The sequence below is a fragment of the Bombus fervidus genome, chromosome 19 (genome assembly GCF_041682495.2).
Source record: "Bombus fervidus isolate BK054 chromosome 19, iyBomFerv1, whole genome shotgun sequence".
Taxonomy (NCBI): Eukaryota; Metazoa; Arthropoda; class Insecta; order Hymenoptera; family Apidae; genus Bombus; species Bombus fervidus.
Window position 1 is genome coordinate 4,291,803 of NC_091535.2, and position 16,545 is coordinate 4,308,347.

Here is a 16,545-nt window from a genome sequence, read left to right on the forward strand (position 1 = left end):
AGATGGGGGAAGAGTATTATTCCGTACCAAGTACCAACGATATTCAACTTTGTGATAAATCGCGTGAATGAAAGGCATTCACTATGTCCTTTGCCATTCATCATTCTGATGTGAGCGGTTTCAGAACAAAGAACCAACAAGCTGGAAGAAGACAGAATTTAGATGGTCAAAGAGAACTGTAAGTAATTTTCATAATAATCAGAGACTTTCATCAGGAAAAGATAAAGTTCGTTTACCAACAGAGTTCATTTGTAACAAGCTATTAAAAATTGCTATATCTACACCGATTCTACACCGATCAATTCTTCATCTGACCGATCTGTTTAAAAAAGGTGCTGTTAAAATATTGACCTCGAATTTGAATTTCAAGATCAATATTTTTTTTTTTTTATTTATTTATTTATTTATTTATTGCACTCTCAGTATTTTCGTCCAGTCGCGGGGAGACGCGATCGCTTGATGTAGCGCGTCAACGGGAGTCGTAAATTCCCGTTACGATTGCACGAATCGACACCACGAGCAGAGCGATCCCCTTATTTCTTTTGGGATAATAGGGGTGATTGGTTTTTAATATAACTGGAATCCATAGTTATATAATATATATATATATTTATTTATTTATTTACACTAGCCTACAATAATTATTGCGTCGACGGAAATTGTTTGACTTCGTCGTGTCGGAAAGCACAGTAATTGATTAATCCGAAGATTGATCGATTTGATGGATAGAACGCCGAGAACTTGACCTTTGGTATGTATCGATGTTCGTTGTATTCGTGATTTTATCCGTTAGGGTTTAAGATGTATGCGATAGGATTTCTGAAGAAAGACTAACTGCCCTGGGATAAATTTCTTGTCCTCTCGAGCAGACGACCCCCTCCGCACTCGGATCACGCCGCAGCTCGCGCCGATCATCACGTAGCCGACTTCTTTGTGAAATTAAAGAACGGATCGAATCGACGTTTCTGGAACTCGCGGCCGGGTGGCAACCATGCGCTCGTCGATACATTGTATGCCCCGCCGGGAAGATGAGACGATTCGTGTATGACGCTAGAGGACCGCGAGAGACGGTTAGAAACACGATCCATATCAAGCTTCGCGACGTAACACTCTCTCTTATACTCGTTTCGAGGAATACAAATCTCAAATGAGCCGTTATCTTGGAAAAATATCTTAAAATTCCATTGGCTGTTACATTGACGTTATTTACAATATGTTTACATTCCGCAATGATATAGGAAATAAATAGTGTAATATTGATGAGGAAACAAGAAATTGTATTCCTTACCACGATAACCTACTCTAAATAGAATGATGCACCTATTTCATAATTTGCAACTTGCAAAATTACTTATTGCATGGAAGAACTTCTTAAAAAATTGTTGAATGTTGTCGAAAAGGACACGATTTGACGTTATTAGCATTATCGCATCTGGATACGTAGAGAATACATAAACGTCAATTACATTCTTTTTAAATATAATACAATCACATTTCTGTGTTGGTTAATGCATTTCATAATTTCATCTGAGCGTTTAATAGCAGTTTACGTCAAAAACCATTAGTTCATATATCAGGAAATATTTTAATATATGATAAACATAGGGTGGAGCATTTAAATGGACACAATAATTATATTAATAACAAAGTTATCTGAAGGGCACATGCAATGGTAGATAACATTTTTTTTTTAAAGTCATGTCCTTATGAGATTTCAAGCTCATTAACATTTTTTAAATGGAACTGCATATTTTTTAATACATTAATCGATCCAATTTGGCATTCTCTATTAAAAGGTATTAAACTATTTACGTCGAAATGCTATGTATTAGTTTAATAGATATTTTAGCTTTAATTTTATCAAATTTAAATGTATGAAAGAAACATAATGAAAAAACGGAATACCACTTTGCGCCTTTCCCTCATATATTACATTTGACAAAATTAAATTTAATATGTCCGCTAACCTAATGATTTTTCTACATAAATAGGTTAATACTTTCTATAAAAAATATCGTGATGGATCGATTGATGTGTTAAAAAATATATGGTTTCATTAAAAGAAAGATGATCTTGAAATCTTTTTAAAGAGTAACTTTCAGAAGAAATATCACTTACCATTATGTGTCTTTCTAAAAAGTATAACTTTTATCTCTAAAGATTTTCCATACGGAAAATTAATAACGGAGATATATATTTAGGTGTTCCTATTTAAATGCTTCAGAGGAAAGTATTAAATTTAGGAGATATTTTAACATATTATCACAATATTATACAAATGAAGTACAATATTATTGTGCTTTTGAAACGAAAATAATGAATATCTCCTGATTTGGTTTTTTGCCATGATCAACTTAATACTTCCCTATATGGAATAACGAGATATATCAATCGTGACGTAAATAAATGTGATTTTATTCTTAAAAACTGTAGTTGATCTACATATTTCTCCTACGTGCCCACCTGCAAGGAAACTAATAACAAATTGTGCCCCCTACAACGCCATTTAACTCCTGCTTGGAAAGTTTTTTCGTATAGTAACTAATTTTGTAATAGTTGAATTTGTTTTAGATGATCTATTTCATGTACTAAGAAATAATTTTCTGTTTCTTCATTTACTCTTCGTTTACTCTATCTTCGTTCTTTCTCTCTGACTGCAGAATATAAACATATTGTAAATAATGTCAGTGCAAACGCAAATGGAATATTAAGGTCATTTTTTAACGGAACGGTTCATTTCGAGCAAATGAGCCAATATACGATATATGACATATGATACCAATATTTTTCTAATTTATTTATAATTTCATATAAATATCTCAGGAGCACATAAAAAATTAAACAAACTCTAGATTTTAATAATTGTTGATGCTATATTGTAGATCTATGATTCTTTTCTCCTACAGAAACTTACATCGAGTAACTTACAATACTTGAAAGACTATCAGATGATGATTTTCCGGCGGGACAGCCAGCTACGCTCGTTAAAGTCTCGAACTAAAACGATGCATCGCGAGTTCGAATCCTCTTGCCCGGGATATATTTTCATCAAAGGATGGAAAACCCAAAATCTCTCTTAAAAGTAATATACAACAGGCAAGCAGGGCGGGCCCAGTCCTTCTTGACTGTTGTGTGATATCTTTAATATCTTTACTACGAAATGGTGTTAGCTCAGGGCCCGACGACGGATCAATCAACTCGCACTGGTCTCTACCGTCCCCGCCCGTGGAGGTTTTAGCCGGTAAGAATCCGGCACTACCTTCACCGCACTGTGTCCCCGGCCCACAGGGCGGTAAGTAATAAGGTGTCTATGAAGATTTCCTCCACGTAAAAAAAAAAAAAAAAAAAAAAAAAATTTAATTTTTTTTATAGTATAAAAGGAGAGACGTTTAGCACTCCCCTAAACAAAGATAGAACACATATATAAATGGTAAGACACTGACGCCTTTCGGCGGCAATTACCAGATTCAAGGAGCGGGCAAAGAGGGAGGGAGAGAAAAAAACTCTTACCATTGTAAAATAACGCGGCGGAGGGCGATGGCGGCCCAGGGGCGCTGCACTGTTGCCCCCTCGGCCGCGACTAGCAGGGAGGGTGGCACTAGGAGCAATGGCCTCCCCCCTAGCATCAGATTAATCAGTTAGGAAACTTATAGGATCGGCTCATTATCAAGAGAACGCGGAGAGTACACCGGCAGTCATTCGCAAGACGTCCCGAGGCATTCCTGTCACACGCGTAGGCAGACCATCGTGGAGTTTTAGTCGGTAAGAGTCCGACACTGCTCTGCTGCTGCCGCAGCGGCGGAGTATCCATGAGGATTTCTCCACGTACAAAAAAAAAAATAAAGGAGATTATCATTTTCTATTTACGATGTTGCAAAACTATTGTAGCCCTCAATTAATTTATAATTTTATATCTTTGATTTATAAATCTTATAAATTTATATGCAATATATTTAAGATACTTGAATATATGTCTCTCATATAAATATCACAATATTTTAGTGTATAAAACAATATAAAATGGATATTGAAATAAATGAAAAATAATAAAATAAAATTGCGGGACTCCTCAGATTACGGATGTTTTTCGAGGTATGTATACCTGTTTTCTGCTTATCGCATTTCTATAATCTACATACATATACAAATATCTGTACATTTACATATATACTATATATGCCACTAAATTACCTATGATAATTGTACTACAATAGCTCACTTAGATACAAAAAAGTTAAACAGAAAAATGGTATATCTCGAGAAACGTTCTTTTCCCATTTGATATATTGCAAGTTACAAAAAAATAAATTTTTAAAGAAATTTTAACTTTCAAGAAAAGTGAACACAGAATTTTTATTATTTTTCATCTGATTACTTTTAGATAAATTTGTATTTTTTGAAGGATTTTGTACTTTGAATAAATGCAAGGACTTCAATGAATACTTTTCGTGCAAAATAAAAATAGGTGAAATTTTGCCTGCAAAAAAACTAGTTATCGTTTTTGGATAAAAGCAATGCTGCTAAAATAACATTGAAAATTAAATTTTGATATACAAATATAAGTTTGTAAATATTGTTTCCATTATTGATATAATTTAGCATTGAATTAAGCTACAAACATAATCTTTTCCTCATATTTGTTTTTGTTCCATAAATATTTTAAGAAACTCTTATATTTATTTTTATCGCTGTATATCTATTTAAATATGCGTTTAATGAGATATTGGTTAAATGTAGTTACTTTCAATATTGTAATGTAATGAAGAAACCCGCCATTCGGAAGGAGGGCGTTCAAAACCATTTCTTTAAACTTTATCATTTTTTATTATAAATAAAAAATCGCTGTTTTCGATATTATTTTATTCTATGTGAAAAATGTAATTTGTTTAGTATTTTAGTAGCTTTTCATAAATATGACAATTGTATAAACGAAAACGAGATACGCCAGTATTTCAAATAAGTCCTCAATTAAAAGATTGCAAAATATCTACATATTTATTTATGCACAGGAGAATGTTGCTGAAGAGAGAACAGGAATCACTAAACGAAACAAGTTGTACAAGGTCAAAAGAAATCGATAGTCATTCTTTGGAAGATATGCTTACAGAATTCCTAAAACTCAAGGAAAGCTGCTTTTAACGATTCTTAGAATAATCTACCATAAGGAAAGAAATACAAGAAACCGTTCACAGTACGATTCTCAAATATATGCGAATTTATCGCGTTTTGTTGCGTCATTTTTTAAAACTTTCATTCTATTCGGTTTTTCCATACATTTATTAATTTATGTATAACTACTTATACATAATTTGTGTAAAACTAATTAAAACTATTAATTTATGTAAAACTAATATTGATTATATCCAACAATCGAGTGTGAACTATGATGTATGTATAAATTATACACAAATATAATGTTTATATTATATAAATACCTAATTCTTATGAAATGTTTATAAAAAGTTTAAAAAATGTATTTAATATCATATGTTAATTAGATATAACTTTTTAAAATAAGAATTTAAATTAAATATATATTTTAGATTGAATATAACAAATGAAATGAACTAACTGATGATACCTAGCAGAATAAAAATATGATATGTCTTCTAACTGGTCCATCTACCATTCAGGCACATTTGTTCATTTTAATCTTAATACACAATATGTATATGCATTACCGGAAAATATTAGGTTGCCTATTTGTTACATTTATTGCGAAAACTCTAAAAAATATCTCTTTATATAGTATTTTATATTGAATGTATAATACGAATAAAATAACAGATTCATAGTATTGGCTTGGCAACTAGGTGATTAGATGGTAATGACAAAATCCGCAATCACTTAGTTGACAACTCAATAAAATAACTAGAAAATAAGGACAGTAAAAAACATTCAAGTTCTACTAAAACATGTGTGTTAACACTATTTATAACCGATAAAGTAGTATATATTCTTTAACAATATTTTACTCACCATTTCACCAAATTAACCACAATTCATCTGAATACTCGGTGGAAGTACTAAGATCAAATTACAATAATCTACAATACATACTTATCGACCTAAACTATAAAGTTATTCGTATTAACAATAAAAAAGTATTTGTATTAAATATTAGCAACTATCTTAATAGTTATGTTTGGCAGAGTATGTGCTATTATTGAAAGCGTTCAGAAATTTTTCACATGAAATTTGTTTGACTTGATAGAAGAAATTTAATGAAATATATAATAAATATTATGAATCTACATATTCTACTAAATTCGTTTATAAAATCAAATAATTTTCCTGTGAAAAATTTGTGTCCGTAGATTTAGTGAGAGAAGTAATGAAGTATACATTTAAATCGAACATATATATTTGTATATATTCAACAAGCTAATACGTCTAATGTATTTGAACCGCAAATTATAGACGTAATATATTACAAATTACGAAGACGTGCCTTAATGCGAAACAAAAATGTTAAGCAGCAGTTTAGTCACGACTTGATAGTTTAATAGTTAACATTCAGATAACTACCTGAAACTAGTATTCATTATACCTCTATTGTACCTTAATAGTAGTTCAACATCGTACAAAGCAACGTTATTTAGAACATTCATTTCCTTGTAGACCTACTCACTTTCCTTTCCTCTTTGCTGCATTACCTACCCTACCAGTATTTATGACTTATCTTCTTTTATTTCGTTGTTATTCTTCTCCTATCTATAGTCTCCTTCACTGATGTTTTTAGATTTTCCACTTCTTGTACTAAATACTTCTCCCTCCTCTTTCAATATTTTGAAGTTTGTTGCAATTTTATACCTGTTTATGGTTTCTAAGTTCCATTATACTTTCTCTTCTTCTATCTTTTTACCTTCTAATCTTATCACTATGATTAATGGTTAGTAATCGAATTCTACTCTATTTCCTAAATAAAACTCTAATTCTGTCAGTTGTGACCTGCTGTGACTGTCATCACTTCATTGATCACTGATGTTCCCCTCTTCTCCACTTTATAAGTTTCCTTCTTCTCCTATTTCTACTTTCCAACTATTCCAACTTCTGCTTTACCTTTTTGTTATCCTTCCCATCTCTCTATTGCTATACATTGTCCAGATAATCCATATTTCTTCCTCTATGTTTATTTTTCTTCCTGCTAGTCTATTTCATTATTCTAACCTAACCCCACTCTCCTTTAACTCCTGTCGTAGCCCCACTGCTTGTAGTTCCCTTCCTTTTCTCTCCTTTTATATAATAAACCGGATAAGTTAGCGTCCGATATGAGGTGTATGTTAAACGTGTTGGTTTGTTTCATAAAGAGACGAGTGATGAATTCGTAATTGTCTGTTATATTAAAATTAATACATGTACAAGTACAGAGATAGTGTATGCCGGTCGTAATCGTCGCTCGCTCGAAATTTGTGTATCGATGACTCACTCAACGGTATATAATACCTTAATGGTTGTCCCAAAGAGCAATCTAAAAAAAATTCGTCTACTTGTATCGACTGGTGTTATTATAAAAAGTTCAAATGTAACTCCGGTTGTCAATTACAAATAACGACGATAATATTTTGTCCGGAGTTCGTTTACCTTTGAACCTAGCAAACCAAAACAACGTTGGTATTCCAAGGCACAATAATATGAGTTTCTGCCGATTCAAATCTTTCGTTCATTCACGTGCCGCTACAGATATAAATAGCAAATATATTATAAACGGCTTTTCATAATTGGGAAAAGATGAAGGGACAGAATCTTCAGTTTCACTTGGGAACGCGACTAAACTTTTAGCAAAAAGAATCACGGTTGTTAGAACAATTCGCGTAAATAGATAGAAGCTACCAAAATTGGCAAAACAGACAAAGAACGATATAACACGCTTCTCAACAAAATTATACCGTTCAAATAATTGTACTTTAACAATTTACAAAACTAAACCACATAAAAAAGTACTGATATTTAGTTCAATGCATAGATACGTATAAATGGGAAAAAATGATGCCCGTATACCAAAGACAATTACATTATACAATAGCATTATAAAAATACATAAATTATACAAATTGTATAATAACAGGAAATTCGGTGTAGATGTGACCGACCAAATGACCAGAAAATACATTGTAAAATATACTACACTTAGCCAGGATAAATGCATGGATTTTACATAAAGAAACCACGGCAGAAGGAATTTCGAGGCAAGAACTTTTCTTTCAATTGAGAGAAAAACTTGCCACCGAATATCAAAAAGAGCAACAGCTGGGCAAAGAAGATGCAGCGGAACCAGTACAAATGTAAGTACAAGTTCACGTGAACGGAAAACATACAAGATATTTCAAAAATAATAAGACTAACAAAATCTACCTAAAATATAAAGAATAAAATATAAAATATAAAGAAATATAAAGAATGTGGAAAATGTGCTATCCAGAAGCCTATAACTTGTAAAAAAAGGGGGTGAAAAAGAATAAAATGTACGTTATTTATTTCTAAATAGAAGAAACTACATTCTTTCATTATCAAATTCGTTATTATCTTCGTTCTATATTAAGAAATATAAGTTGTTTCAAAGAACGATCATTTGACCGGTCACGGTTAAATATCAATTAATTTTTATTTTTAAACAAAAAGATCTAACAGATGTATCAATCGTCGATTTTACATCTTCGAAATTTTTATTCACCTTCTCCAAGACTTCTATTATTAACAGTAGAACTACCGATAGTTAACACGAAGCTATTTCTACCAAAACCAGTGAAAATGACTGATCTTTAAAAAATACGTAACAATAGAATATTTTTATATTTATTGATTTATTACTTTCTTACAGAAGGAATTCCATGTTATGTAGTACATTTTTGGTATTATTAACCCATCTGGGACTATGATCCATAAACGAGGACCGACACATTTATAAAATTGTAGAACCAGTCGTTTTGACTGGTGTGGTATTTCTAGCGTTGTCATCTAGCGATCTAGCGATCGATCCAGAATTTTCCTGATAACTTATATCATCATATCGAATGATACGCAGTAAAAATTTAAAAAACGCGTGGCAAGTTGTACGAAACGAAGAAACTGATTAATTGGGGTTCGATAAACAAGATTGCAGGACTCTTTTACACTTTAACAAGTGCCAGTCATTTTGACTGGTGTTGGTATAAGTAGCCTTGATACATAATTATTTTTAGTTTGAATACATTAAAAACAAAATAAAATTCATTATATTATTCTTTTCGTTATCGTTGCGAAATTCGTTTGCGGAAAAAGATATAACACGAAGTAGGAATTTGAAAATAAATTTGTAAAACCAGTCAATTCGATTGATGTGGTAGAGTTCTAGTGTTAATTGTTTTCTCCACTCCTGTACTTGCTCCCTCCCTCTCTTTTCTCTCACTTCCTTCCAGTTTTTTGCACAACTCTTCTCCTTCTTTTCCCATTTATTCTATATGGATTTTATCCTCCGGGTAAAATTACTTATTGCATTCTTTATCTCCTTTGTAACCTTTCTCCTCCTTGGATGATCTCTGTCCTAAAACTTCCCATTCTGTTTATTATTATCTACACTGTTCCCCCCCTTCTTCCTCACTAATCTGTCTCCTTGAAGTCTTCCTCTACGTCTCCTTCAGTTACGGCTTTCCATATTTCAGGCAGTTCTCTATCGTTAGAACTCTTTTTATCTTTGATCGCCTCTAACGAGGGTCCGTCCCTTTCCTTCTTTTCAAATTTTGGTCTATCTCCGATTTTGTCTCCTGTTATTCATTCATTATTTTACTGATTTTACACCTCATATTGTTAACGTCTGTTCCTATATTTCTTTACCTTTAACTCGTCTTCTTTTTACATTTAACCTTAACTCTTTATGTAAATGTAATCTTACTTTCCTGTTTTACCTCATCTTATCTATTATTTGATTATCAATCGACTTAAGGTCTCAATACTTTTAAATATTATGTATTAGAATTTACTGCAATTCTTTAATTTTTAATATACGATAATAGTGTTATTACTATAACAAACACTTACACTCAGATATAAAATACGATATGATACAGTGCTAAAAAAATAATTCAAAATAAATAATTTTCTACAAAAAAATAATTTAGATCTTTTATTTAAAAATATTGCACTAATATCGAATGTGAAATCAACTTTTGAAAAGAATCTCATAATCAGAATTTCACCCTAAATATCCTTAGTAATAAGATAATTTACAATTATAATTCTGCTCGTGTATCTATCTATTGTTAGACAATCTCTAATCTCATGACCTAAATCTCAAAATTTAATATCATGTAAAGATATTTAAATAGACTGAATAAATCATAATACAGTAGAACCTCGTTTACCCAATAGGTCATTTCGATAATAAGTTAAATAACAAGTTCGTTGTAGGAAAATAAAATTATTTGCTAGGTTATAGATTACTCGTTTTAATTTTCATTTTTAATATTGTAATTGTATAAGCTTATTTTCTAATAATTATTGTTTGTGTAAATTATAATACTATGCCAAAACTTAATTTTGCAAATATTAATTAAACTTATTAAAATGTTTATGTTGTTAAATTATTACGATGTTTTTAATGAATGCAATATTTTGAAACAGAAAGTAAAGTTTCGGTCATAAACAAAATATAAAATTTTTGATATTGTAATTGTATAAGCTTGTTTTCTAATAATTATTGTTTGTGTAAATTATAATACTATGCCAAAAGTTAATTCTGCAAATATTAATTAAACTTATTAAAATGTTTATGTTGTTAAATTATTACGATGTTTTTAATGAATGCAATATTTCGAAACAGAAAGTAAAGTTTCGATCATAAACAAAATATAAAATTTTTAATATTTAGTACATAAATTAATATGACTAGTAGCAGATCTCTAGTGTTTTAAAACGATTTATCTCTAATATAACAGGTATTTTGTTTCAATGTGATCCTCTTTAGAATTAGTATTTGCTGAAAATAATATAATACTGCGATGTAATAGTGTGATATTGTATGCTCTTCGAGTATATTATTTAAACTATTGGGTTAACAACTAAGTGATTGCGGATTTTGTCATTAGGTGGTATTGATAATAATTTATTTCTCAAGTAAGATTTTGTAATTTATTTGCAAACAAGTTTATTTTCAAATAAATTGAACTGTTGCTTTATTTGGAATAATTATTTGATCTTTTTTCTTATATTTAATTCTCATGCATTATATTTTATATCAGAGTTTATAGATAAATAGATAAATTTATTTTCTTATTCGTTCTACAAAATATGAAGAAAAAATTTAATAAACTAAACAAAAGGTTAACACAAGCTACTGATATAAATTACTAGATTCGTAAGCGATTTTAGAATGACCACGTGATACAAAGATATCGTCGTCCAGTATTACATCTTAACCAAACTTCGATAATTCGGACTATATGTGTAACGAACATGGCGTGGTTTTGAAATCGATGCGTTTTATTTGTCCGTGCCAAGTATCAATTTACTGGCAACGTTCAAAACATCGATGGCTCGATATTTATAACAAGGTACATTCAAGTTGCATGCCAACATTTTTCGGGCCGAAAAGATTTTGAAATACGTCTCGAACTTTAAATTATCTAAATTTTAACACTTTACTGAAGTTTTATGTAATACATGTATAAAAATGTATTTTAATTATAGAATTACGGATGAATCAAACTGCAATTATTATTTATACTTTATAGTCATCAGAGCTACAAATAATAATATATTATAACCGATAATAAAGCTGGCTTTTGTAATTGCCGAACTTCACAGAAGTAGTTTGTTGCTTGACAAACTCTTCATCTTCAGACTTTTCAATTTTTGAATTACAAGTCAGATTAAAAAGGGTCTAAACCAATATAAAAACTTCCTATGTTAATACAATTAATGATATTTAAACAGTAAGAACATGTAGTAGTACATATAATAAATAATAATATATATCACATATTTCTATGTTCTCTTAATAGGTAATTTAACGTTATAATCTGATAATTGTATAAAATGATAAATATTGCTTATAATTATTAATTCATTATTAATTTATATGCTTCGGTAAAATATACATATTGTTATTACAAATGGACTAGAGTGTCTGAATATTTACGTATAAACTACTTTTAATACCCACGCATTGTTTTCAGTTCATGAGTTTCAGTAATTTAGGTGTACAAAATTTAATGTCTATATACGTATGTATATTTCATTTTATTCTCACTGTTATATTTTATATACTATAGCTTTATTCATCTATTTACGGGGTACGTCATTTTCACACAAATCTCCAGAGGATACGCGAAGCGAGAAAGACTGAGAATCACAGTATTTTCAAATAAATTTGAAATAAATTTGAAATAAAAATATAAAAATGTTTCATGCCCGCTTATATAAAATATTTCAGTAGACATTTACAATCTCTTTATTGTTTATTATTTTAAACAGCTTTAGCTCTAATTAGCTTTAATCTTGTCATAACTTTTCTGATTCTCAAATCAGAATTAGCTTCAATTTAAGCACAACCTTTTTCAGATTTTCCAGATTTATGAAAATAGAAGAAGTCAAGAAATCTAAAGAAAAATTATTTTCTCTAAATGTACTCTAAAAAAAATTAATTTATCAAATTATCTTTCATAAAATCAAAGTTCATTGTACTTAGAAAATGTTTGATAAGTGACAAAACTGAAAGTGTCAAAAGTGTTAAATTAATAATTTAGTAGTAATTAAAAATGTATAGCTTCAGGTCAAATTAAGACGCAATACACAGAAATATTCCTATATGTATAATGCAATAATAATTTACTCGAATTAAAATAATAATGGATATATTAAGAATAACCTAACAATAATAATTAGTCTATTACATAGGTACACATCTACGCAGTACTGAAAATTATGTCGTTATATATATATTGTAATATATTAATTATAACATTCCTCAAAAAACGTAACATTAAATCAAATACCACAGTACTTTACAAACTTTACAGTTTATTCATACCGTGATATAACGCGACTGGATCTGAATAGTTATCAATGACAACACTACAAAGGTTTGTCGCCACGGGCCTGAGTTAACGCATCTATGTCCGAGCAAACGATGCTAAAGTACGCGTGACATTGAACAACGTAGAACCAACGTCAAACGATATATGTAAGTATACGCGTGATAAACGCAAGACAAATAAATCTAACTGTAGTATATATATTAAATGGTCGATATTCACGGTTAAATTACGTCAAAATCAAAAGATCATTAATCGGCGTTAGTGAAACGGTCGATGAATAGACTTACCCTAGAGATACGAAGGGGTTGATGCAGGTCATGCCCACCATGCATACGAAATCCCCACGGAGAGCCTCCAACAAGGGTGACTTCTCTTGCACTCATCCCGCCTCTCTTATCACTTTCCAACAACCACTCACTCGCGTTTCAATCCGAACGCGAGACGCAGCTACGCTGTTTGCTGATACAGACGCCACGCCGTCTCGTTTTACTCGTCTCGAGTTGACCAACGAGGTCGTAGTTCGCGCTCCGCGGCGCAAAATCGTTGATCGCGCGTAATTCGTCTTGTCAACGCTCACATTTCTCGAATAACGCCTCGCGAAATTTGCTTGCTATCATTTATTATCAACGTTTACTCGAATGGTAGTCAGTACTCCTTAATCAGCGACATTACCGACCATGCATCATCTTTCAACGAACGAACGACGAAAAGGTTACGGACGAAAAGTTCATGGACGATGAATTATACAAATTATTAGTGTTATTGATAAAACAGAGGATAAATTTAATGACTCACGATGTTCTCGGTTATCAAATTACGAACACGAATATATAGTCACTGATGACAAGAAAATTGGAACGAACAAAGACACGAACTGCACTCGTCGATGGTTCGCGGAATACTGACGTGACGGCGCATTCCCCCTCCCTATAATCGTCGGCGCGCCACCCTTACTTGCCATCCTATGAAACTCAAGCCACCCGGCAAACACGCGTGCCCTCTCCTACAGCTACGATCAACATTTCTTAACTTACAATTCGGATGAACCACTTGTAGCTAATATTATACATATAGAGGAGACACATTACTATTCGGTCGTATTATTTAGAGGTCACAAGAGAAAAACTTAATAAATATATTTTCAGCAATATTTTTATTTTAATATCACTTTATAATAAAAACTTATTTAAAAATCGGATGAATCTCTTAGATATAAAGATATGTGTCTTTCCAACGAGGATATATTTTATAAACCAAAGATATAACTATAAAAAAGTAATATTTTAATATTATAACAAGTACAACCTTGAAATAAGCAACATATATGCTACTCGGCTTGACTTTGTTTTCGAACGCAATAAGAAAGAACGTGCAGAACGACCGACAGGTTGGAGATAGCGGTGAATCAAAAAGTGATTGGCCGAGGAGCATATAACATTTCGGAATCGCTAATGCTAGAGTGAGAAGACATTATACATATTCTATTCACCTTCTACTAAACGATGTTATTGTTCATTCGATCACAAAAATTGATGGCTTCTGGCTTTCGCAGACCTCTTACTCATGCTCAATAAAGAAGAGGGGATAGCGAACTGTTTATTTCGAGTCAGAAACCAGTTGCTTATTATTTATTATACGAGCCAAAACTGTAATACATAACTTTAAAATTATAAAAAAGATAGAAAAACGCGTTTAACTTTAAAATCAAATAGCAGACATTTTTGGTAACAACTTTGGGATTGTTTGACAATGAGGATTGAACCTTAAAACTGCGTGTAGAAAATGAAAGACATTACTTATCGCGTTCTTCTCCTGTACTCTTCATTTATCATTATTTTTGGAATATTTATGTCGTTCTTGAAAATCAATTAATTTCGTACCTCTAAATTGACAATTACAAAATCAATGCTACAGGTTTCTAAACAACCATCAGTAAGAGACAATGTAAACTGATATAATCTTCCATCTTCATCCTTTTAATTAAAATTTGACACTTTGTTTAACAATTTATAATCATCAAAATATTTTGTAGAATTTGTAAAAAAATCTTATACATTATTTAAAGTCTTTCAATCCTTTGTCATCAGCTTGTAGGATCAACTTAAATTATAAATTATTAAACGATATTATTTTACTTATAAGTATCCTCAAGACTAATTCGCACTTGAACAATACTTGCATATTAAATTATTTACTTTCGCTTTAATACTAAAACATAACCTTTAACTAAAATAAGATAAAAAGGTCGACTGTTGATTTTTGATATATATAAAGGTTCTGCTAATAATAAAAATTGAAATAAAATAAAAAGTTATATAAAAAAAGAACAATATTAATTCAATATATTTTATAAAATGCCAAAAAACTATGTTTATCCTTTCATTACTTACAATACAGTACTAATGAAAAAATATAATTCTGAATGAAAACAATTATCAATGAAAATCTTTTTCTTGTAATAACATTTCAGATATATTTTACTTTGTTTGTGTATTAAATTTACATATATAATAGGTAAATGATATTTTTTTAAATGTTAAAAAAAAGATTTTTTAACATATTTCACAAAATTATGAAATACAAGAATATAATAAACAATTATGACAAAAGTATCAAATATATATTTATTGTAACTCTTCAGTAGCTGACAAAAGTTTAAGACGATGATTTGTAAACCGGATTACAAACATCTTATACGCATATTGTTTTTCTATTCGGTTTGTCTCTTTGGAATAACATAGCTTGACCTTCGTAACCTCAGACCGTCAGCTGTTAAATATAAACAATGTAGGAGTTACAACAATTAGTCACCGTTTAGCACTTGTAAACAGTGGGCATTAGTTAAGACGATCTGTGTAAAACGGGAGTTTTTGAACATTTTGATTCTAGAATATCAAAATCATTGTTTAGTATAGTTTTATTGCTTAAAATTCATTTAGGTAGGAACAGACTATGGGTAAATCAAAGAATTTCCTTGAAAACGAAAAGGAACAAATCGTAAGGCTGCGAAAGCAAAGTAAAACCTCCACCGAAATAGCAAATATAATGAATAAGTCAGAAACGGCTAGTAAGCAAGTTTGATATAAATTTTTAAAGGCACACATGTATTGGGATCAACCGAAAAACGAAGGACCACGGAAACACAACGCCGAAAATGGATCGCCGGATTTATCTATTGAGCGAAAAGGATCGTTTTCGTAGTGCAAATATTGCTGCGGAGATAAACTATAAAAACGATACACAAAATAGTGCTAAAACTGTTAGGAGAGGATTAGAAGACCTCAACTTAAGAGGACGAAAACCCCGAAAGAAACCACTGCTGAGTTCTAGGAGTCGAAAAAGACGACTTGCATTTGCTGAAGTTCATAAGCATTGGACATGTGAATATTGGCAAAAGGTATTGTTTTCAGACGAATTGAAATTCAATCGCGTCTCTTCTGACGGGATACGGTATGTTAGACGTCGAATTGGCGAAAGTTTGAAAACACAATGCGTTTTAAGAACTCTTAAACATTGTTACGTCGCGAAGCTT

General features: G+C 31.0%; 1 protein-coding gene and 1 non-coding gene across 2 annotated transcripts in view; one reads left to right on the forward strand and one right to left on the reverse strand.

The window, feature by feature from the left end:
• Positions 1-13,904, reverse strand: part of Cap (Cbl-associated protein) — a 491,821-nt gene extending 477,917 nt beyond the window's left edge. Inside the window, exon 1 of the mRNA XM_072021537.1 lies at positions 13,301-13,904. Within this exon, the coding sequence (XP_071877638.1) occupies positions 13,301-13,396 (96 nt within the window). The 5' untranslated portion in view covers positions 13,397-13,904. The remainder of the gene's footprint in view (positions 1-13,300) is intronic.
• LOC139996983 (U6atac minor spliceosomal RNA) lies at positions 3,367-3,468 on the forward strand. Its single transcript, XR_011802476.1, has one exon. It is a non-coding gene; the product is annotated as a U6atac minor spliceosomal RNA (small nuclear RNA).
• Positions 13,905-16,545: the final 2,641 nt, after the last annotated feature.